The sequence below is a fragment of the Sturnus vulgaris genome, unplaced genomic scaffold (genome assembly GCF_052056855.1).
Source record: "Sturnus vulgaris isolate bStuVul1 unplaced genomic scaffold, bStuVul1.hap1 Scaffold_155, whole genome shotgun sequence".
NCBI classification, from domain to species: Eukaryota; Metazoa; Chordata; class Aves; order Passeriformes; family Sturnidae; genus Sturnus; species Sturnus vulgaris.
In genome coordinates this window covers 841,948-866,524 of record NW_028276072.1, presented here as the reverse complement: position 1 = coordinate 866,524, position 24,577 = coordinate 841,948, and the positions used below count along the sequence as shown (strand labels likewise).

General features: G+C 55.4%; 1 protein-coding gene across 1 annotated transcript in view; it reads left to right on the top strand.

Annotated features, from left to right (window-relative positions):
- LOC148219310 (olfactory receptor 14J1-like) overlaps nt 1–23,683 on the top strand; it is a 29,053-nt gene extending 5,370 nt beyond the window's left edge. Inside the window, exons 4-5 of the mRNA XM_088157720.1 lie at nt 327–494; nt 23,056–23,683. Of these exons, the coding sequence (XP_088013846.1) occupies nt 327–494; nt 23,056–23,666 (779 nt within the window). The 3' untranslated portion in view covers nt 23,667–23,683. The remainder of the gene's footprint in view (nt 1–326; nt 495–23,055) is intronic.
- Nucleotides 23,684–24,577: the final 894 nt, after the last annotated feature.

The following is a 24,577-nucleotide window of genomic DNA, read 5'->3' as shown; positions in this document are numbered from 1 at the left end:
CTAAACCGTTCCCTGTGGTTCCCTTCAACCCTCTCCATGTGTCCCCTCGCTTAATCTCCCATCCTTCCACCCCTTTCCAAGCCTCACTCCGTCTCCGTGCCCCCTTCTTCCTCACTGGGATCCCCCCAGCCCTCTCTGATCCTCCCTCTCCATGAGTCCCTCACTGCTCCCTGCTGTCCCCCACTCGTCCCATGTCCCCAGTCCCTCCTGTGTCCTCCCCACAGGGGTCCCGCTCTCTGGTGTGTCCCTGTCGGTGCAGCCCCCAGGGGGACAGGTGGCACTGGGGGACCACCTGGTGCTGAGCTGCGCAGTGGCCATGGGGACAGGTCCCCTGTCCTTCTCCTGGCTCCGGGAGGGTTCGCAGACACCACTGGGCACCGGTCCCCGCCTGGAGCTGCGGCACGTTGGGGACAATGACAGCGGCCACTACAAGTGCCGGGCCAGCAACAGGGACAGCGTGGCTGAGAGCCCCACTCTGAACGTCACTGTCATGGGTGAGTGGAACCCTTGGGCTGGGGGTGACCCCACCCACAGCATCCCCAATTCCACACATCCCAAATTCCACCTCATCCCCCCCACACCAGCCCCAGCCCAGCTCACAGTGCCAGCCCTGGTGTCACAGACCAGCGAACAGGGACCCTCTGGCTCCAGGGATCCCCACCCAGGACATCCAAGCCATGCATCCCTAAGCCCAGCTGTCACATTCCCCACTGCACATCATGTCACATTCACCCTACTGAGCGTGACCCTCCCAGAGCACTGAGACCCTTGGCATTGGGGTGATGCCCCCGTTGATGTTCCTCATGGCACCCATCACATCCCACCCACGCCATTCTGTGCCCCCCACCAGGTGACAGCCATCCCCACCCTTGGACACGGCATCCCTCATCCCACCTTCCCCTCACCCTCATCTCATCTTCATCCCCCACTCCTCATCCATCACATGCTCTCCTCCCACACCTCATGATGACCCCCAGCACCATGGGGTCACCGTCCTGGGTGAAGGAGACCCTCTGTATCCAGGAGTCACCATGCAGACTCCCTCATCCCCCCTCACCAGGTGCCAGAACCTGTCCCCGGCCTCAGCCCTGTTTGTGTCCCCGCAGTGCCCGTGGCCAATGCCACCATCGCCCCTGGTCCCCCGGCACTCCAGGTGCATGCAGGTGACTCTGTGACCCTGAACTGCTCAGTGCAGGTGGGCTCAGCCCCTGTCACCTTCACCTGGCTGCACGATGGGCAGGAAGTGGCCCGGGGTCCCCTCCTGGATCTTGGGGCCGTCGATGTGGGACATTCGGGCACCTACCAGTGCGTGGCCACCAACCAGCTGGGACAGGACGGGCACGGCGTGTTCCGGGCACTCAGCCCAGAGCTGGCCCTGGAGGTGACCCTTCGCTCACCCTGGCTCACAGGTGGGGTCACACGGGGTCACCGGGGTGTTCGGGACCCCCAGGGCTCAGGGTGACCTCGGTATGTCCCCCTCTGTCCCCGGCAGTGGCTGTGAATGTCGGCAGGACCCTCCTGTACCTGCTCCTGCTCCTGGCTGTCATCGGGGGCTGTCACTGGTGGCACCGCCGGGGTGGGTAATAATGGGGGGACATGGGGGTCCCAGGGATTGGGATGAAGCCCCCCAGAGTGGGGGCATGATAGACTGGCACCAACAGCTTTTCATTTGCATGAAGCTGAGCCCCCATAGACATCAACTGGGGGTCCTGGGAGATTTGGGGAGGCCCTGGAGGGTTGTGCAGGGATGTTGGGGGTTCTGTCAGGGGTTTCTGGGGAGTTTGGGGGCTCCGGGGGCAGTCAGGGTTCCCAGGGATGTTCAAGGGCCCTGAGGCCCCCACAGCCACCCCTCTCCCCTTTCCTTTCCAGCCCTCAGGAAGCAGCAGGAAAGGTGAGTGAGGGGCTGCATGTTTGACCCCACATTTTACCCTCACTGCAAGAAACTCTGCAGCTCCACAGACCGCCCCCCCCCCCCCCCCCTTATCCCTGCTGGCCTCCCCAGGAACCCTTGCCCTCCCCGGAGGAGGGGGTGGTGATGGACCCCCAAGTCGTGGGCACTGAGAGGGCAGGGGGTGAGTACAGGGGGGACAGGGACACGTCACCCACGGGTGTCACCCCCACCCAGGTCTCCAACCCTGGAGTCTCTCTCACGGTTTCCCCCACCATATCCCCCAGGTCGCCCACACAGAGCTGCTGGGACCCCAGAAACATCTATGAGAACGTGCTGTGACACTGGGGGCACTGGGGGCACTGGAGGTCCCTGCCTTAGGGCACCCACCCATTGCCCACCCCCAGGCTCCCATGGGTGTCCACCCTGACCAGGAGGTGGCCACGAGTGGTGGGTCCCATCTGGGGCTGCACAGAGCTCCACGTTCCAGTGCTCCCAGTGCTCCCAGTATCCCCAGGGGCTCCCCATTCCCTCCCCCAGTGCCAGGGGGCACAGGACCCTTGTCCCTCTCATTGGACACAAAAAAGCATCTTTAGGATTAAACTGGGAGAAATGGTTTTGGTTTGTTCAGCTCTGCCTGCTCAGCTCGGACCGAGGAGGGTCCCGGTCAGGTTGAGCAGATCCTTGTGGGATTTGCAGCAGTTTTGGGGCTCTCTCAGTGCCTTGGGCACAGGGACCAAATGATCAATTGCTGCATTTCCGGACTGGTTCCCTCGCAGCTGCCCCCGCAGGGGGGGTTTCCAGCCAGCCCTGCTCTGAAAACCATCAAAGGCCCTGGCAGAGCCACTGCTGGGGCTCACACCGGGTTTTGTGCTTCTTGCAGGGCTGAGCAAACCACAGCCACGCCTTTTTCCCCCACAGAATTCTCACCTTTGCAGCAGCTCGAGAGCTGCGAGAATCAAAGCCAAGGGGGCAGGGGGAGCCTCAGGTCCTGGCTGCCACCTGGGGCTGGCCAGAGCAGGGCTGGCCAATGCCCATCCCTGTGCCCTGGGCTGGGCCAAGGCTGGGCCCCACACTTGGATGGCCACTGGCTTCAAGGAGAAGCAGTTTGGGAGCTCCTTCCTGCCTGGAGCTCCATTCCCAAGCTGCTCTTGCCGGGTCAGATCCTGCAGGGGACGAGTGAGAATGGAGAAGTCTGGAACAGGATTTCTCCCAAAACCCAATAAACTCAAAGTGTCCCAATGCCTCAGGACAGAAAACATGTGGGAGGAGTGGGGAGCAGGAGAGGGAGGGGGACAAACCCCCACGAGCTTCATCCCACCCTGATTTGGTATTCTGGTCCCCCCAGCATCAATCTGGGGCCAAGTCAGGGATTTCCAGCGGGATAAAACTACATGTTTTCATCTCAGTGCTGGGGGCAAGGGGCAGGATGGTGCTTGGGTGTTCTGGACACAGAGGGGATGCTCAGGGACGTCACGAGTGTTTAATTTTGGGGGATCTTGTCTGTCTCCTGGTTCCCAGCGCTGAGACTCTTTGAGGGGTGTGCAGGTTGTAAGAGTCCATTCAGAGTTTCCCTCATTTTGCCTCACGACTGTCACAAGAAGACCCCAAGGACCCCCACCCAATTCTGGCCTGGCCGAGGTGGATGCTTGCCAAGGGACTGTGTGCAGGTGCTCGCTGTGCTCCATGGTACACTGCTCTGGAGCAGGCACTAGCTGGAGCAGCAGGTTCTGTACACCTGTTTATTGCAGCAACCCTCACAATGGTCCATCAATCTCCCTACTCCTTGGCCAGAGGCCACTTGCTTTGGAAAAGGACTATAAAAGTGACTCTCCGAAGAAGATTTTTTGAGACCCCCCCCCCCACGGATGAAGACCCGTCTGTTGGCTGAGGGCCATGAAAACATCTCTCTCTTCTGTTGGTAGCTATTCCCCCATCCCCTTCTTTCTCTCTCTATACTCTGTTTCCTATATCTCTCCCCTCTATCTCAACTGAGTTGTTGGCATTCAATAAAAATGCATTTCTGTGAGTAAACTGATTTGTCCCCTGCTGTGTCTTTTGCACCCCTGAGATCAAACAATCACGACCTCTGCCTGTGTTGGCGGATTGTGACAGGCCCTCATCCCCCATAGTGGCCCCATGGCCCTCATCCCCCATAGTGGCCCCATGGCCCCCAGATCCCATAGTGGCCCCATGGCCCCCAGATCCCATAGTGGCCCCATGACCCCCATTCCCCCAGTGTTCCCTATATCCCCCATCCCCCATAGTGCCCCCATGGCCCTCATCCCCCATAGTGCCCCCATGGCCCCCATCCCCCATAGTGCCCCCATGGTCCCCATCCTATAGTGTTCCCTATGGCCCCATACACCCTTAGTGCTGCTATATTCCCAATACTTCCCCCATTTCCCTCTCCATAACACCTCCTAGAACTCCCATCCCCTGCATCCCCCCAGCCCTCCTGGATGGTGGATTGAGATGTTCTCCAGCTTCTCCATCACGTCCACCATGAAGTCCTGGATGGCCCCAGGCTAGGAGGGCTCATTCTGCTGGAGCAGTGGGACACCAGATCCACCAGGCCCTGCTGGCACCTTGGGGTTCATGAGGAATTACTGGGGGGTCACCATTGGGCTGAGAGGGGTGCATAGGCAATGGCTCAATGCCCTCGGGGCCATCCTGGCTCCATGATGGCCTCCATGGGTCAAGCATGGTTTCTTGGGTCAGCCAAAGCCACTCCTATGTGGGTCTGGGTGCTGTTCCCTGGGGACAGGTCTTAATCCTAATCCCACGCCAACCCTGCCTTGATCCTGCCCTAATCCCATCCCTCTCCATTTATAATCACATCCCATGCAATCCCAGCTCCATCACCCATTCTAATCCTGCCCTAATCTCACCCTAATCTTGCTCCCACTCTAGTCCTGCTCTCACTCTAATCCCACTCCTAAAATCACCCCAGCCACACCCACCCATACCACAATCTCACCCTAATCCTACCCCACTCTAATCCCATCCCCAAATCCCACCCCCAACCCTAATTCCACTCCAATCTCACCCTAATCCTAACCCACTTCACTTCTCCTCCACCCCAATCCCATCCCAATCCTGCTCTAAACCCATCCCTAAAGACACCTGAACCCCCACCCTAATCTCACCCAAATCTACCCTAATTCCACTTCAATCCTACCTCTAATCCTGCTGCATCCCCAGGACTAATTCCACTCCATGCCCACCCCCAATCCCTCCATTCTCACCTCCCAGCACTCTCCACTCTGTACCACACTCTGGCACATCTGCCCCCATCTCCCACCTCTGATGGGGTCCCCACCAGCACCCTGGGGAGTCAGGGTTATTTTGGGACCCCCAGGCAATTGGAATGTCCCAAGCCCTGGGGGCAGCCCCACAATTGGGGTGGCTCAGATGTCCAGACCCCACATCTTCTACCAGGCCCTGTCCAGCAGCAGCTCTTGGTGCCCAAAGCTCTGGCTCCCACCAGGGATCAGGACTTGTTACCTGGAACAGAGACTAGACAGAGCAAAAGGAATAAAATAGGTATTTTATTATTGCATTTATATTTCAATACATTTTCAATGTGAATTTTCAATTGAAATTTTAAATTGAAAATTTCAGGAGTATTGGGGGTTCCTGGGTGGATTTTGGGGTGAAATTTGGGAGATCCCAAGTGGGCTTTGGGGGTCCTGGATAGGTTTTGAGGGAGATTTGGGGGATTTTGGGGGGTCCCTAAGGTATTTTGTTGAGGATTTGAGGGATTTTGGGGGTTCTCAGATGGAGTTTGGGGGATCCCAGCTGGGATCTGGGAGGTCTGGGTGAATTTTGGGGTGAATTTGGGGGATTTGGCGGGGTGCCAGGTGAGGTTTGGCATAAATTCGTGGGTGACTAGGTGGAATTTTGGAGTGAATTTGATGAATTTTGGGGGTCCCAGGTGAATTTTGAGGTGAACTTGGTGAATTTTGGGTCTCCAAGGTGAATTTTGGGGTGAATTTGTGAGATTTTGGGGGTCCCAGGTGGGTTTTGAGGGAGATTTGAGGGATTTCCAATGTATTGAAAGGATGCACCTTGGGCAGTGCAAGAGCCTGGCTGAGGCTACATGCAAATCAAATCCAGGATGGATCCTGATCATGAGTTTTTACACGTTTACAAGTTTTGGTTCATCTCCATATTGGGGTCAATTATTGTCCTGGTTTAGGGAAAATTTGGGAGGAAACCTCTGAATGGGTTCCCTCTAGGAAAAAAGATCCAAGCAGTCCCTCCTCCAGTCGGCTTAGGGAAAAAAAAATTCCTCTGAGAGAAGTGGAAAAAAGAAAAACTGTTTATTCAACAGGCAACACACCTCCCAGCACAACAATGAACAATATCAAACAGCAAAACCTCTCGCTGTTCCGAGGAGATGGCAGATTTAGAAGAGTTCTTTCCGTGGCTGCCCAGCTCACTCAGGCTGCTCTCAGTCCCTCCTGTGCTGGGGAATGCCCAGGCCAGGCCTGGTGGGCCACAGGTGTGAGCTCCCAGTGCTCTTCTGGGTTTTCAGTCCAAAGCAGGTTCAAACAGTTCCAGGAAAACAGAAAAAGGAAAAACAACAATCCAGGGGGCTTCTCTGCCTCAGCTAGCCAAAAACTAACCAAGAGCAAAGGAGAGCTCTCTCTCCCTGTCCACCGCAGACAACACAGTCTGTGTGCAGGAATGCAGGGGAGCCAGTGCAGTCTCTGGTAACAAATCCTGCACTTCTTCTTCCCCCCCTTCACTCCTGGAACCAGTCTTAAAGTTGCAGAATTTAATATTCAACACCAACAGAACAGACGATTCGGGGATATAGGCATCACACAGTCACCCCAAGACACACCTATAAAATTCTGTATGTCCAAGGATAGGTACCAGAAAAAATCTGCCAGCACTGTCTAATCTGGGTGTCCTTGTCCTCCAGTGACTGCCTCTCATCTGCCCCTGCAACACTGGCACTTCCTTGTTTCCTTCCTATGGAGACCATGGTGACACTGCAGGGTACCATGGATCCAAGGGATTTTTGTGACACTGTGCGGACTCTGTGGCACCAAGGACATCACTGTGGCCCTGCTGGGCTGCATGGTGCCAAGAGCCCAGTGTGAAGCAGCAGGGCTGTGTGGAACCAAGAGGCCATTGTTGCATTCCAGGGCCTGGTGCAGCCCAAGGGCCGTTGTGATCCTGCAGGGCACCGTGGATCCATGGAGACCATTGTGGCATTGCAAGGCCCCATGGAATCATGGAGACCATTGTGACACTGTGGGGAACCAAAGGGCCATTGTGACCCTGCAGGGCCTCATGGCAGCAAGGGGCCATTGTGACACTGCAGAAACAAGGAGAACATTGTGACATTGAGGGGCTCCATGGAATGCAGGGGACATGGAACAGATCTGGCTGGATTGGCCTCCCAGGGGCCACCTTACAGGTCCAGCTGACTTTGTCATGCCAAAAGCTGCCTCTCATATCCCCTTGGAGCACTGGGGCTCCGTGCTTTCCTTCCTATGGAAAAGAACCTTCCCTTTTTCCAGGAGCCCATGGCTAAAATTGGTACTGACCCTAAAAAATTCCCAGTATCCAGGGATTTCTCGCAGACAAAATCAGCCAGGACAGGCTCTGGTAATCACCTCTTATCTACCCCTGTAGCACTAAAAAAATCAGTATTTGGAACATTATTTTACAATGTTATTATATACATATAAATATATACATTAAAAATAATTGTTTTTTACATATGCATATAATTATTTATTATATTATTATTATTTCTCTTGCACAAACAAATCCAAGCTCAAGATTAAGAACCTCTTCTGTTCCTCCATGTGGGAGAGTTCCAACAACAATTGATCCTTCTGTTGGTGCTGTTTCTGGGATTCTGTTTACAAAATTCACCCTCATCTTCCTACACCCATAAGTTCTTTTCCTTGTTCCAAGTGCAATTTTTGGATGCATTTTAATACATCCTGTGGTTCAGCTTCTTTCAGCTGCCTTCCCCATTGCTCACACAGTGCTCCAACCTCAGCCCCCTTTAGAGCCAGCAAACTCCAGGGAAGGTTTTCCCCATACCTGGGAATTTCAGACAAGACTGATTCCTTACATTTACATTTAAAAAGCAACATTTTGTGGTGATCTGGCCAGACTACACCAACTTTGTTTTAGCAGTGGGCAGGGGCAGCAGCAGAGACACAGACACCAAGTTCAGCAATCAGTGTCATTTACTGTAGTTCAAAGCAGCAAAGCAGCACAAAAGGAGAAGCTCAGCAATGCAGCCAACCATCAGCACCAAAGATTGCCTGCAGGGATTAAGAGACAGCACCAGTCACCCTCAGACTTTGCCATCAGCCAGGTGCACACATCAGCTGGGGAAGCTGTCACAGCCAAGGACTGCAGAGCCACTCCTGGACACTGGGAATTCCTGCAGGTGCCTCCAGCCACAGGGGAGGCTTCCAACCCCGCTGTGAGAGGGCCCAGCTCTGATAGTGCTGAATAAACAAACTGACAGCACTTCTAGTGCAGGAACAGCTGCTTTCATTCTCCTCCTGGGCTCCTCCCAAAGCCTGGCCAGGGCTCAAGGAGGAACCAAGGCAGGTGCCTTTGACCATACAGCCCCAAACAAGGCCAGATGTCAGATTTCATGGCCTTGTCTGGTTTCTAAATACAGAAAGGTCAATCCATGTTTCACTCATGAGTGCATACATTTATCACAGCACTAATGACCATGTATATTTGCTAATACAAAGATAACCTTTGGTTGGAAGGTTCATCCAGAGGTCACCTTTGGCTCAGGGCCTGTTGTCCAGGCCTTGGCACTTCAGGGACTGGGTTTAGTGCTGGGCTTGACAGTACTGGGTGAACAGCAGGACTGGATGAGCTCAGAGGTCTTTCCCAACACAAAGGATTCTATAATTCCAGGATTCCATCTGCTGCGTTCAGTTAGGCCCCTGTTGGCAGCATTACTTTGGTCAAAAGTTCCCTCTTGGTCAGCTCTTGTGGCCTAAGGCTTCAGCTCCTTTAGCTCCTGGTGCTGAGCTGCTCATGCTGAACGAGATGGCTCAGAGAGAAGAATACAGTTCATCCAATTCCTCCTGGGACACTGAGAGGGGAGGCTGTGGAAACAGGAGCATTGTTTGCTGTGCTCTCCTCGCTGCCCTTCACACCTTTCAGCACTTTGAAGCAGCCAAGAGCTTTCTCCAAGGGTGCAGTGAAGCAGCTGTTCCTGCTCCCAGCTCTGGCTCTTCCCAGTCTCTGACCTTGACTGGTTTTGTCCCTCTTGCTGTGCCCTCTGTTCCCCCTGTGCTCGATGGCTGCTGCCCAGGACTGTGGGACTGGCACAGATCAGGGGCTCCAGCCCCTCCTTTCTGTGCCCTTGGAGCTGCCTGCTCACAGCAGCCTTTTCCATCTGGAAGCTCCACATGGACAGGGAGTCCCCACCTCTGTTCCCTGCACAACCTCCAGGAGCCCAGGGCTGCCATCTCCAGTCCCTGCTGGCCCTGGGGGCTCCCAGGTGGCCCAGGCTGCTGTGACACCACTGCACTCGGGAGGGAAGAGTGGCAGGGGCTGTGCTGAAAGTCAGGTCCATGTGCTGCTGCTGCTGCTGCTGCTGCTGCTGCTGCTGCTGCTGCTGCTGTGGGGGTCGTTTGTCCAGCCCTGCCCCAGAGTCAGGGATCAGATCCAGGCCCTGCTGCTGCTCCCTCGGGATCAGCCACAATTTGGGTGTTGCTGTCAGTGCCAGCAGAGGCGGTGGCTGCAGCAGTGGGTGCTGACAGTGCCCCAAGCCCCGGGGCCAGAGGGGCCCCTGCGCTGGGGGCTGGGAGGGAGCTGCCCCTTGTTCTCCCTCTGCCCCACACAGAGCTGGGCTGGGCACAAGTGGGGCAGCACAGCAAACAGGAGCCTGTGAGTCTCTGCCAGCCCTGTCTGCTCAGAGTTTGGCCCTTGCAGCTCCAGGTGGACAAAGGCAGCTGCTCCTGGCCCCTCTGTGTGTCCCCGTGCTCTGCAGTGCTGCTCCACCAGTCTGTGCCCAGCAATGGGGAAAAGCCTCAGCCCTGCAGGGCCAGGAGCTGCCGGGCTCTGCCTGAGCAGCTCAGCCAGGAGGAAGGAGCTGCTCCACACGGGAACCAGCAGCAGAGGACACTCCTTTTTTATGGCATGTTTTCTGTTTTAAGGAAAAGAAAAAGGAAAAAGGAAAAAAAAGCCTCTATAAAATGTGGAAGATAAAAACACCCAAGTGTGCAGTCAAAAACCTTCTGTTTGAACTTTCAATTAAGAGGTAACTGATCTTTTGAAACAGAAAACTCAGTTATTTACTCTGTAAATGAGCTGATGGCATTGATGCATCTTACTGGTCTCAGTAACCTTTTTAAAAAAAATTTTGGGGTTTGTTTCCAATATTATTTAAAATTGTGGTGAAACTGGTGGGAAGCAAGAAGAAATTCCTTTGTGCCCTGCCAACTCCAAGCAGGACTGGGAATCTAAATTCTGTCACAGTCCAAATCCTTTAGAAGATGCCCTTCCTTCTCACCCTGTGAATGAGCTGCACATTCCCTTTGAAATTATCAGGGGTTTCTTAAAGAGAGTCTCACTTATGGCTTTTTGCTTGGTTTGGAAGTGCAGAAGGACAATTCTCCATCCTCAGCTCCAGCCTGCACTGCCTTAGGAGCATGGCCCACTCACTAGGTTTTGTCCACTCAGGGCACTTTTAGAGAAAGAAGAAAGTGCAATTGCACAATTCCAGCTAAGAAGGAATGAAGAGTGGGACCAACAAAACATCCTGTGGAGATCCAGGTGTTCAGCTGGGACTGTGGAGAGTTTGGGCTCTTGCCAACTGGATGTGTGTCTCTAACTGCAGTGTCTTGGCCTGCAGGAGAGTCTCACTCACCTGCAGAAGCACAAAGCTCAGGTGCTGTGCTGGGAACGGGCTCATCTGATGCAAAGCTGTCAGAGCCATGTGAGGGCAGAGCGGGCCCAGCCGTGCCCAGGGCTGAGCCCAGCAGAGCCCTGGCAGAGCCCAGAGCAGCCTCAGCATCCACAGAGCCCGGCTGCAAGGAGAGAAACCAGAAACCGCCCGTCAGCTGAAGGCTCCTGTCCCCCTTGTCCCAGCTCCCGCCGTGCCCAGGCCATGCTGGCCGTGCCCAGAGCGGTGCCCAAAGCTGCCCATCATTGCTGCCTTGGGCACAGAGCAGGAGGGCAGGACTGTGCCCAGCCTGCAGCCAGCCATGGCACATCCAGCCCCTCAGAAACTGCCCAGAGCCAAAAAGCAGCTTGGCAGCCCCTGAAGAATTCATTTCATCTGCCCCAGCAAAGGGGGAACCTTTGGTGCCCGGCCAGGCCACGCTGTGCCCAGATCTGGGAGCATCCCCCTGGCTGTGGACTCACCCACAACTTGGGTGTGGATCTGTGCAGAAGTTGCCAGAATCCAAGTCCATCACCTTCAGCTGGCCAGGTCGAGGAACAGATTGTCATCATTGAGGTTGTCCTTGGTGTCTCCAGCAGCAGCCCCACCTGGTACAGCTTCTCCAGGGGCTCCTTCTCCTTCCCTGGGGGCCAGACCAGGCTGTCAGTGTTCTGCCCAGGGCCCCAGCCATCAATGAACCAGACAAGGAAACCCAGGATGGATGGTGGCCACCAGTGCTTGCCACACCAGGTCTCCAGCTCAGCTCCAGCCCAAGAGCTGCGTGTTCCCTTCTGATGATCCCTGCTCAGAGCTATAGCAGGACAAAACCAGTCTGGTTTGCTTTGCCACTGATTGCCAAGAGATGTGTGCAGCTGTTACCTGCCAGGCTCCTGGATCCAATTGTGCCCGTGGATCTCTCCCATCTTCTGGGGCAGATGAACACCCTGCAGCCAAGGATCACAGAAAAGGTCTTCTAAGGACAGCCTGTCCAAGGGTTGTATGGACAAACACCTCTTAATAACATCTTGGCACTCTGAAAAGAGAAACCAGAAATCACCAGTCAGCTGGAGACATTGTCTCCCCGTTCCTGTGCTCAGGCCATGCTGGGTGTGCCCAGGGTTGTGCCTAAACTTCCCCATGGATTCTGTGTTTGGAGGAGAGCAGGAGAGCAGGACATGTGCCACCTCCTCAGCAGCTGCCAGAGCAGGATGCTCACGAGCCTGCTGCTGTCTCCCAGCACTGGTACTCCCCCCGTGCCCAGAGATGAGGATCCACCTTGAGAGAGCCCTCGTGGGAACAAGATCCATCCCCAGATGAGCTCCTGGCCCCTCCTGAACGGCTGCTTCCCCATGACCAGGTGGTACAGCAGGAGGCCCAGGGACCAGATCGTTGCTGCCTCGCCGTGGTAGCGTTGGTGGTGGATCCACTCTGGTGGGCTGCAGGACAGGGCTCCTATGGAATACAGATGAAAGTTGTTATAAATGAGAGACAAAAGTCTTGATATTCAGCAAAATTGAGATTGCTTTATTTGATATAGACAGAGCAAGAAGCACTCTGTGGAACATGAGGGGTCACCGCCCCCTCTACACTCCAGTGAACCCCGGCCTGCAGCCTCTTCTTATACTATTGTTTCCCACTACAATCAATAATTTTTGTTTTTTTAGCTGTCACAATTTTGACAGGTAAGCAGTGGTGGTCGAATAAACATCCTTATCCCAATTCACAAAGTCTCTGGCCATAGCCATTTTCACAGATAACCGTCTGGTCTTTGTATATAACCACCAGTGAAATTCTGGAAGTTTGGTCCTTGAGATAGGCAGCATTGATCAGACAAAGGCAGGAAGGGCTATCGGGAAGTCTGATTTGGGGTATTTGGAAGTTTGATTTTGCAAGCTGGTAGTAGATGCAACTTATTTGGAAAATATAACCTAACCTAACATAACCTAACATAACCTAACATAATATAACATAATATAACATATCAAGGTTATCTTAAACAGAATGATGTTATCATATAATTTCCTTTATCTAGTGTCCATGCTTCACTTCAGAGCTTAGTATTCTGGTTTATACAGACCCCAATGCTTTTGTGATTAGCATGAATCTTTTATCAATTATCACAAGTTCATCAGGGGGATGCTGCTGCTCCCAGAGCCTCGTCCCAGCATCCCTGGGCATGCAGGGGATGCTCCAGTGGCACAGGGCGTGACCCGCTGTCCTCTCAGCAGCACCTGGGACTTGTGTACAAACTCGGGGTTGGAAAAGAATTCACTGGTGCTGGAAGAGGGCAGCAGAAGCCCCAGGGAGGCCCAACCATGACATGCAAAAGAAAACCCCACCCAGAGGTGGAGAAAACCCACTCTTCTCCCCACCTGCATGGCCTCCAAAAAATGTTAATAAGCCAAGGCAAACAAGGGGAGCAGAGCAGTTCAAGCCCTTCCTTGCCTGCACACCAAACTGAGCAGTGCACGGGTCTGACCCCCCTCTCTGCTATCCCCATGGGTTTTTATCGGCCTGGCTGCCCCAGCTCCAGCCCAGCCCAGGGCAGAGTGGGTGATGAAGGCTGTCAGCAGGGCTGGGAGTGGGCACCTCTCACACCCCCACCCAAATCAACTTGGCTCAAGCATTAATCCCATCCCGGCTGCAATAGGGGGAAGCCTCGGTGCTACAGCCAGGCTGGGCCATGAGATGCCCAGGAGCATCCTCTGGGAGGGCTCATCTGCAAACTGGGTGTAAGTTGTCCTGGAGGAAGGTGCCACAGCCAAACTCGATCAGTTTCAGCTGCCCAGTGGCCAGGTCGAGCAGGATGTTCTCTGGTTTGATGTCCCTGAGCAGGACCCCGCAGCGGGATGCTCTGCATCAGGAATGCAGCGCTCACCCCACGCCCGCTCTCCCAGCAGCGAACCCACCCGGTACCGCTGCTTCAGGCCCTGCTGCGCCTTCCCTGCCGGCGAGACGCGGCTGTCAGCGCTCGGCCCGGGGCCAGGAACGGCTCCCGAGCGCCCCTCAGCCGCCCCGGGCCGGGCAGCCCCAGGCGTTCGCTCTTCGGAACGGGACAGCGGCGGCTCGGGGCCGGCGGCCGCGCTGCCGAGCGGCGGAGCTCGGGCCGGGGGAGCCGCAGCGCAGGCGGCGGGAGCGGCCGCGCCGCGTGTGTCCTCCACGGGCCCCGGGAGGAGCCGGAGCCGGGACCGGGGCCGGGGCCGGGGCTGGATCCCACGTTGGGGCCGGGGCCGGGGCCGGGGCCGGGACAGGCGGAGCCAAAGGGAGGCGATGCTGCCCCAGCCCCAGGCACTGATGCCCGCCCAGCAACGGCACCGGCAGCACGCCCAGAGCCAGGCGGAGGCGAGACCGCGGCGGGAAGGGCGGGGACATGGACGGGAACGGGGAGGGGGACGGGGATGGGGGGCGGTGACGGGGACGGAGCAGTCCCGCCCGGAGTCCGGGGCATGGCCCGGCCCGGAGTAAGGAGAGGGACGCCGGGGAGGTGGCAGGTGGTAGGGGTAGAGCACCAAACAAAGAGCGCGAGAGGCTTTGGGACAGCTGGAGTGGGAGATGGGGAACAAGAGAAGGGACACAGCGGGTCGGTGAAATCGCTGCTTTTTTGCCACTGCCGAAGTGCCGGGAGCCTTTGTCCACGTGTCCGTGTGTCCATTCCCCGTGTATCCATTCTCCGTGTGTCCATTCCCCGTGTGTCCGTTCCCCGTGTGTCCATTCCCCGTGTGTCCATGCTCCGTGTGTCCATTCCCCGTGTGTCCGTTCCCCGTCTGTCCATTCCCCGTGTATCCGTTCCCAGTTCCGCCCCTTGTGCCCCACAGCCAAGCCCCGCTCTCCTCGGGGCAGCAGGGGCCGCTCCGGGGCCGAAGCAGAGTCACGGAACATTTCTTCTTCCTCTCACACCTACCCCAAAACCACCGTCTTGTTTAGCTTCTTCGAACTTCTATTTCTGGCAATCTTGCAACTTGCCCCTCGTGCTCGCATGCCCCGGGCCCCATCCCGCCCGCCCACCCCGCTCTGCGGTCTGTTCCTCACAAGCAAGCAAAGCGCTGTCCGGACTCTCCCCTGGAGCAGAGGAAAGTGCTGAATGAGGAGCCTGGCAGCGCCAGGCAGAGCCAGCCCCGTGGGAGGGCAGAGCAGCACATGAGGAGTGAGAAATGCAGCCCCTGCAGGGCAGCGCTGCTCCCCGGCCGCTCCGGGTGGGCAGCGGCAGCAGAGGGGCCACACCCGGCTCGGTGCCCTCCTCCCCAGGGCTGTTCCTGTTTTCTTGTCCGGTTCCAGGAGAAAATCGGAGACTGCCGAAAGGAGGATTAAAATAAAAGAATGAAGCTGCTATTTTTGCCCAGTTTGGTGCCAATCCGATATAGCAGCTCAGTTCTCAGCTGCCTGCCTCCTCCCTGCCAATCCAGCACTTTCAGCCTGGAGCAAAGGCCCTCTCTGCAGAGAAACTGCTGGCTGCTTTATTTCTCCTGCTGTTCATCGGCACAGCTAGAAAAGCAAACTAGTTTGGATCCTGAGTCTGTCAAGACACGTGAGCTTTGCCATGTTAAGTCAAGACACAGAGCCTTGACCCCTGCACAATGTCCTAGGAATCGCCTTTGTTGCTGCTGTGTATTGTCCCTGCTGAGGGTGAAATACTGTGGGAGCCCGTGCCCTGTCTCTAGAACTCACAGCCGACCAAATCACTGTGCTCTAAAATCTGGCATTTGCAGGTTTCTGGTGTGTCCAGCATTGCTTTCAATGCCAAACAGGGAGAAGGCAAAATGTGTGTAGCTAATGATACTGTACAGTGCATAAAACTTCCTGAGTGCTAGGTGTTCAAGATACGATCAGTTTTGAATTACTGTGATGTAGAACCAGAAAAAGGGAGCATATAAGGAAAGGAATTAATAGTATATGTGAATATCTTGAGTTGTCTCTTTCCATTTTCATTTCACTTCTGGAAAGTTCTTCTGCTTCTCGAGAATCTTCTTCACAGTGATGTTTGCTCTTTCCAAGAACCTTTCCTGGAGAACGAGGTCGAGCTCCTGTCACAAGATGTGCCACCAACTGCAGCTTCTCTTGGCTTTCCACTCTGTGAGGGCAGCACAATTTTCACAACAAAGCAGGATAAATGTCTTGAGAACTTGACAACTTGTTCTTTCTTTTCCTTTTGGGCTGGGAAGTTGTGCCGTGGGTAAGGTTTTCATTGTTACTGTTCTAACCTAAGAAAACAGGAGGTGCTACCAGGAATTGTTAGGGAATGCAATCCTGACTGAATGCAGAGAAAGAATCTCCAGAGCCTGCAGCCAGAAGTGGAGGGTTGTGTGATAATAATTCCAACACCCCCATGCACATCTTGACAGTGATCTAGAAGATGAAAATGGGCTGACAGAGGGAGTTGGTTTCTGTGTTCAGTTTAGCTGATTCTACATCTCTTGCACTGGTATAAATCAAGAGTACCAGCAGTTCATGAGAAGCACCAGAACAAGCTGGACCTCTCTGAGGAGATGACTGAAAGAATCTGAAAAGGAGAAATGCAGGGAATGAACTTTGTCTGTAAGAAGGGTAATCTTTTCCTAATAATTTCCAATTCATTCCCTCTGCTTTTGTCCTTTATAGCAAGGCTATTTGCATCCCAAATTCCCCATGAAATGAGAACCCTGAGCTTGTGGAAGTGCCTGAGAGATGCCGTGTTCCTCTGCAGGGACACTCAGGCTGAAACAGGAGCCTGAGGCCTGTGTGGGGAAGCCTCCTCGGAGCTGGAATTTGTGCCGTGCTGGGAGAGGAGGAGCAGGGGGAGAAGGCTGGGCGCTGTGTGGCAGAGCAGGAGGTTTGGGCTCAGGACATTCCGCCTGCGCCGCTGCCCCGCAATGGGCGGCCGTGCCCGGGGCTCTGGGCCTGGCCCCGTGTGCGCTGAGCTCCCGACACTGCGGGAGCTGCCCGGGCTGGGCTCAGGATCCCGCTGGGGCTGGGCAGCAGGCTGGGCTCCCACTGGTATCAGCAGCAGCTGGAAATAGCTCTGGGCATCTCCATTTTCTGCTGCTGCTTGGAAGGAACAATGAAGCAAGTCAACAAGTTCTGGTTTCTCTTTGTCCTGGTGGATTTTTTCATTTTATTTGACACTCCAGAGGCAATTTCTGTGATAGCCTCTGTCAGCTGATTCTATTTCAGCAGCACCAGCAAGAGGGCACTGTTTGAGCACTGCCAAAGTGGCCTGTGTGGCTTTAATTCTCCTTGACTTTGTGCTCAGGGACTTGTGAGCATTACGAGATCTGCTACTCATGATGGCTGCAACAAACAGCCCGAGTTCCCCATCACAAAAGCACTCTGGATAGCACTGATCGGAAAAGGCAATTGAAGTTTTACAGATAAAATTCAACTGGCAAACAGAAGAGGGGCAAGGGCAGCCATGATCTACAATTCCCAAGGCAAAGGCAACAACAGCCTCCTGCTGTCAGCTCAGGGTGAGTAAAACAGGGCTGAAAGCAGCGCTGGAACCCGATCCTTTCTTTCTCTGCAGGCTGGGTCAGGGCAGCACAGGCAGGCCCTGAGGAATCAGGGCTGGGTGTGGGTGATTGTTGCTGTACTCCAGAATTGCCCTGGACAAAGGCCTTGGAAGCCGAGGCAGGAGCAGGTGGGAAGGGGCCGGCGCTGCTGCTGCTCCTGCCCGGGAGCCCCGGCTGGGCCAGGCCGGCGCCCACTGCGCTGCGGCTGCTGCTGCTGCCAGAGCCGGGCGGGACTCGGGGACAGGGAATGGACACGGGGGGACAGCAAAGGCCTTGGGGGCTGCAGGGATGTTGGTGCTGGGGCAGCGCCAGCACAGAGCTTCAGCCTGCAATGAACCCTGAGGGAAACACTGGGGAAAGGCTCCATTTCAGCCTTTCTTTACTCATCGTTGTGAAGGGACCGAAATAAAAGGGGAACAAGAGGGCCCCACCCCTACTCCTTTGGGAGGAGCCATGAGGGGCTGTGAGGGGCCATGAGGGGCTGTGAGGGGCTGTGGGAGGCCAGGCACCTCATGGAACAAGGGGTCCATTGTGACACTGAAGAACCAAGGAGATTGTTGTTGGCACTACAAAAGGTCATGGAACCAAAAGTCCATTGTGACATTGCAGGGCCTCAGGGAGCCACGGTGGCCATTATGACACTTCATGACCCACTGGAACCAAGGGGTCATTGTGACACTCCAGGGCCTTGTATAACCCAGGGGTCATTGTAGCATGGCAGGGCCTCATGGAATCAAGGGGATCGTAGTGACACTGTGGGGCTCCATGAGACCATGGGGACATTCTGACTCTGTGGAACCAAGGATACCATTGTTACACATTGTGACACCAAAGGGCCATTGTGAACTGCAGGACCTCGTGGAACCAATGAGACCAATGTGACATTGCAGGGCCTCACGGAACCAAGGGGCCATTGTGACACTGTGTGGCACCATGGAACCAAGGGGCCATTGTGACAGTACAGGGCTCCATGGAACTAAGAACTCATGTAACAGAGAGGGGCCCAATGGAATCAAGGTGCCATTCCATACTTCAGGGCTTCATGGAACCAAGGTGCCATTGTGATACTGTGGAACCAAAAGAGACCATTGTGACACTGTGAGGCCTCATGGAATCCTGGAGACCATTCTGACACTCTGGGTCCCCACAGAACCAAGACGCCATTGTGACACCACAGGGCCTCATGGAACCAAGGCAACCATTGTGACACTGCAGGGTCTCATGGACACAAGGGCCCAGTGTGACACTCTGGGTCTCCATGGAAGCAAGGGGCCAGTGTGACACAGCCAGGCCTCGTGGAACCAAAGGGACATTCTGGCATTGTGCAGTCCCATGGAACCAAGGAAACCATTTTGACACTGCATGGCCTCATGGAAGCAAGGGGCCACTGTGCCACTGCAGAGCCAAGGAGACCATTGTGACACTGCTGGGCCTCATGGAAACAAAAATCTGTTGTGATACTATGGGGCCACATGGAACCAAGGGGCAATTGTGATGCTGAAAGGCCCCAAGGACACAAAAGCATGGAACAGGTCTGGCTGGCTTGGTCTTCTGGGGATGGCCTAACTGTTCCAGCTGACCTTGCCATGTTGAGGGTTGCTTCTCATCTGCCCCTGAAACCTTGGAGTTCCATGCTTTCCTTCCTGTGGGAAAGAACTTTCCTTCTTCTCCAGGTGCCCAATGGCCAAAATTGGGATACTTCCTCCAAATGTGATTATATTCTTGGATGGCTCCCATATGAAACCTGCCAGAACAGGCAACTCTGGCTGGCCATGATCTCTTAGAGGCCACCTTGCATCTGCCTTTAAAACAGTGAGGGGCCATGCTTTTCTTTCCATGGAAAAAAACATCTTTCATGTTCAGGTATCCATGGCCTAAATTGGGAATGATCCTCCAAAACTCCTTATATCTAAGGACAGCTCCAAGAAAAAAGCTGCAAGGAATGTCTAGGTTCATTTGGCTTCCTGAGGGCCAGCTCTCATCTGCCTTTGAAACACTGGGGCTCTTGCCTTTCCTTCCCATGCAGAAGAACTGTCATTGCAATCCAGGGACTCACAGGTGAAATGTTTCCACTTCAAAAACTCTACAAATATCCAAAAGTTGCTTTCAGACAAAAGCTGCAAGGACAGACAGGTCTGGCTTGCCTTGGCCTCTAGTGAGAACCTCTGATCTGCCTCCAAAACCCTGGAGATCTGTGGTTTCCTTCCTGTGGAAAAGAAACATCCTTGTCCAAGTGCCCATGGCCTCAGCACATGAGCACTGTATAGGGACAAAGGAGCTCTGTGCTGAGTGGAGTGGAGATTGAGGACAGGAGAGGAGAGCCCTGGGAGGGATTGAAGGGGGATTTCAGAGATGGTGGATCCTTTTGACATAGAGAACAGCCAGAGAAAGAAAGAAATAATGCCAAGAGCAGATGGGGAGGACAAGACTGGGAACAAAGAGAAAGGAGTTTATCTCCCAGGGCAGGGTTGTGGTGCAACACATCCCCCAGAAGGAGTGTGGAGCAGCCCAAGGCTTTGTGTGTCCAGGCAGAGGCAGGCAGGAGGCAGAGCTGTCAGCAAAGGAAGGGGCCAGCGAGGTGGGGCAGCCGGGGGATGACGACAGCCTGCAGGGACAGAGGCGCAGGGCATGGACACCGTAGGACAGCCTGGGCTGCAGAGGCCACAGGGATGGGCAGCAGCTGAAAGGCCCTGACACAGCCAACTCCTGCAGCACTTGGGCCATGCAGGCTGGCCCTGGGCCTGAGGCCAGCAGGGGACAAGTGAGCCTTGCTGTGCTGGGGCCTCATTGCCTCCTTGTCCCTGCTCAGCAGCCTGGCAGGGGCCGCCCCATGGTGCTGCCCTTGGCATTGCACATGCCCAGAGCCCAGTGGCCCGGGAAGAGCCCTGAGCAATGAGGGAGGGACAGGATCTGCCTTGCCAGGGGCTGGGGCTCAGCCCTTGGCCCTTTGCATTCCTGAAACACATCCAGGTTTGCTCAGCATCAGAGACACCTTTCCCTTGTTTGTCCCCACCTGTCATCAGTGCCTCCAGTGTTGTGCTCTAACTGGAACCTGGGGACACTTTCATGTGAGTTGTGTCTCTCAGTGGGACCCATAAAAAGTTAAAGAAACTTTTGAGTTTAAATATAATTTAGAGTTCTCCAGAAGTTTTTTGAACACTCTCTCAGGGAATGATTATGATGTAAACAGCACCAAAGCCCCAAGAGATTCATTAAAGTCCTTGTGCTGTGTCTGTGCTGCTGAGCTGGGCCAGGCTCCTGACACAGAGGCAGCTCCCAAGGTAAGCCAAGAGAAGCTTCAAAAAGACATTTCTGCTGAGGAGCAGCTCCTCTGCCAGCCCAGCAGGGCTGAGGGCACTGCCTGCAGGCACTGAGGGCACAGGAGCCAGGCACAGACAGGCTCAAGGCAATCAGGACTGGGAAGACATTGAGCTGAGACTGCACTTGGGGAAACATCTTCACAGCCCTGGACATGGTGAGTGTGTGGGTGCAGGGCAATGTCCCCTGTGCTCCTGGAGGGATCTCCTGGAGCCAGCACAGCCCACGGCCTGGGGAATGTGTCAGGAGGACTCTCCCAGTTTCAGGGACGGCTGCAGGGCCTGAAGCTGGGGCTGCAGCCAGGGCTGCCCAGGGCTGTCCTGCAGAGCCCTCAGGGCTCTTGGCCAGCCCAGGCCATGTGCCACCTGCCAGGTAAAGCTCTCAGCCTGCCCGGGAGCTCCCCATGGATGGTGGAGGGGAGCTGTGGGTGCAAGGAGTGAGTCCTGCCAGGACAGGTTCTGCTGCTGTGCAGAGGGTGCTGTGTGGGCCGGGGCTGCTCAGAGCTCCAGCTCATGCCCAGGTCATTTCTGAGGGGACTTTTCATGAGTTCATTCAGGGCAGGAGTTTCCTGCTTGTGCCTCTGGTTTCCTGAATCTGTGCTCCCACTTTTCCCAGACTCAGCTTGGTGAGAGTGGAAACTCAGCTGTGCAGGGTAGAGCATGGGGCTGAGGCTCTTAAACCATCACTCTGAGGATTCCTGGGCACCTCAGAAAGGGATCCATCCTCCAGATCCATCCAGCATCACCTTTCCATGGTGCCCAGGCTTGGGGGAGCTGTTCTTTAATCCCTGCACCCCCGAGCAGCTGCAGGGCAGAGCTGGCCCAGGGGCTGGGCTGGGCTCTGGCAGCTCTGGCAGGGAAGGAGCCCGGGGCCACAGGAACAGCCCAGGCTGGGACAGCTCCAGCAGCAGAGCCATGGAGAGGGAGGGAGGGAGGCAGTGCTGAGGGTAGTCCTGCTGCAGGGCAGATGTGACACCTGCCAGCCCTGCCCTGCAGGGCAGACACTGCCCTGAGCAGCACAGCTCTGGTGTCCCCTCCCAGCCAGCTCAGCCCTCAGCCCGGGGGCTCAGGGCCCTCAGTCCCCTCCTGGGCTGGCAGAGCAGCACCAGATATGAAGGGCATATCTCCTGCCATGTGCCCATTCCCTGCTGACCAGGACCTGAGGGCCACTGTCCTGCCCTGGTGCTGCCTGGCAGGGGCTGGGCAGGGATGGACAGGGAAAGGATTTTCCTCAGGGCCAGCTCTCTCTCCTTGCCTTGCCCAGGTGCTCCTGGCATTGCTGAAGGGCTCTCTGGCAATGGCAGCTCCAGCTGCAGGCTCAGGCCCCGCCTTTGGGCTCCTCCTGTGCAGGCTGAGCACAGCAATGGGGTGTCCCAGCTCCCTGTGCCCCGGGGAACTCAGGCCAGGGCAGGCTGGGAGGCTGGGAATGAGCTGAGTCTCCTCAAGCAGTGCCATGGACAGGACCCTTGGTGTGTCCTCAGGATGCCATCCAAGCTTTGAGCTGCCTCCAGGGGACACTGGGGGACAGGAGTGTCCTTGGCCAGGAGTGGGCCTGAGACTGTGAGAAGGGCTGAGCCAGGTTGCTCTGCTGTCCCTCTGCTCTCAGCTGTGTCAGGCTGATTTCAGGGGAACACAGTGACTGCCCTGGATCTCAGAAAGGGCAGCTGGGGACAGATGGAGTGACAGAGCAGCTCCCCTCACCCTTCACTGAGTTACAGCTCTTGCATTGCACAGTTCTCTCTGATCTCCCTGGGCATAGCAGGAATCCCTCTCAAACAGCCTTTGGCCATCACTGCTCCTTAGCCCTGGGACAGGAGATGCTGCCAAGCTCCTCTGCCTCAGGAGCAGATTGGCCTGATGAAATCCAGCCCCAGGACTGGCCCCTGTTCCTGTTCCCATGACCCCACTGCTGCAGAGCAGAGCTGACCCCTCAGTGTCCATAGACACGGCCCCTGCTCATCACAGCAACGGGGCCAGATCCCAGGAGAGCTCCAGGCACGAGGCTGAAGGAACGGATTTGATAAAAGGAAACTGGGGTGGCACAGAGTAGCAGAGGCAAAGGAGAAGGAACTTGGACATTGCTCAGCAAAGTCTCCCCTGAATTATAACTGTGTCCTCCTTCAACAGGACTCCATGGCCACAGTGCAGAAATGTCCAACAGCAGCTCCATCAGCCACTTCCTCCTGCTGCCATTGGCAGACACGCGGCAGCTGCAGCTCCTGCACTTCTGCCTCTTCCTGGCCATCTCCCTGGCTGCCCTCCTGGCCAACGGCCTCATCATCAGCGCCGTAGCCTGCGGCCACCACCTGCACACCCCCATGTTCTTCTTCCTGCTCAACCTGGCCCTCAGCGACCTGGGCTCCATCTGCACCACTGTCCCCAAAGCCATGCACAATTCCCTCTGGGACACCAGACACATCTCCTATGCTGGATGTGCTGCTCAGGTGTTTTTCTTTGCCTTTTTCTTTGCAGCAGAATTTTCATTTCTCACCATCATGTGCTACGACCGCTACGTGTCCATCTGCAAACCCCTGCACTACAGGACCCTCCTGGGCAGCAGAGCTTGTGCCCACATGGCAGCAGCTGCCTGGGCCAGTGGCTTTCTCCATGCTCTGCTGCACACAGCCAATACATTTTCCCTGCCCCTGTGCCAGGGCAATGCCCTGGGAGGATTCTTCTGTGAAATCCCACAGATCCTCAAGCTCTCCTGCTCACACTCTAACCTCAGGGAACTTGGGCTCCTTGCTGTTGGTGTCTGTTTAGCTTTTGGTTGTTTTGTGTTCATGGTTTTCTCCTATGTGCAGATCTTCAGGGCTGTGCTGAGGATCCCCTCTGAGCAGGGAAGGCACAAAGCCTTTTCCACCTGCCTCCCTCACCTGGCTGTGGTATCCCTCTTCCTCAGCACTGTCATATTTGCCTACCTGAAGCCCCCCTCCATCTCCTCCCCATCCCTGGATCTCTCCCTGTCAGTTCTGTACTCAGTGGTGCCTCCAGCCCTGAACCCTCTCATTTACAGCCTGAGGAACCAAGAGCTCAAGGATGGCCTGAGGAAAATAATTATGAATGCTGTTCAGAACCAATAAACTCCCATGCTCCTCTATAGCTTCTATGATGTTACTCATTAACACCCAGTCTGTATCCTGTGCTTTTCCTGCTGGCACAGGTATTATATTTTTGAGAATTTGTTCACAGGAAAATCTTTGTACCATTTTTCATTCAGTATTTGCATTTCTAGTGTGAGCCATAGACTATATAACCCAGGAATTGTACAAGTTCTGTGTACACAAAATAAAGAACTCTATATTGCCCTGTTCCCCTGACATTTTTCGTCCCTGACTTCTCTGGAGCTGCAGAGTTGGTGTCACTGGGCAGAGCTGAGGTGAAAAGGGAACCCCAATGCTCCTCACTGCCAGGCAGCCCCAGGGCTTCTGCTCCATAACCTCCCCTTCCTTCACTTCCATGCTCCCCTTCAGAGCCCCTGTGTTGGTTTAAGGCCTCAGGGCTCTCTCAGCTCAGTCCCAGTCCTGCTGTGTGACTGTCCAGGGACTGCAGGCAGGGACAGGCCATGGGCACAGCTGGGACAGACCTGGGCTCTGCAGCAGCATTTGCATCGTGCAAGGGCATCTCCCCAGTGCAGGGCCTGAAAGCTTCAATCTCCTTCCCAGTTTGCTCTCAAGGATGTTCCCAACACAGCGCCCTGGAGAGGAGAGCAGCAGTGACCAGCAGAAGTGTGGCAGTGTTCAGGGTGGGGCTGTCCCAGCAGTGCCCTGGCAAAGCCAGCACTGCCCCCAGGAGTGGCCTCTCACCCCAGGGCACAGAGGTTGTTCTTCCCTCCCTGGAGGGAAATCAAGTGACCGGGTCAGGAGTCTGTGTTTGCAGTGCAGGGACATTGCACAGCCCTGAACATCCTGTGTGTGTGTGAGGGGACATAAACCCAGTGACACAAACACCTGCAGCTGTTCCTGGAGTTTCCAGAGAGTAACATCCCCTGGGA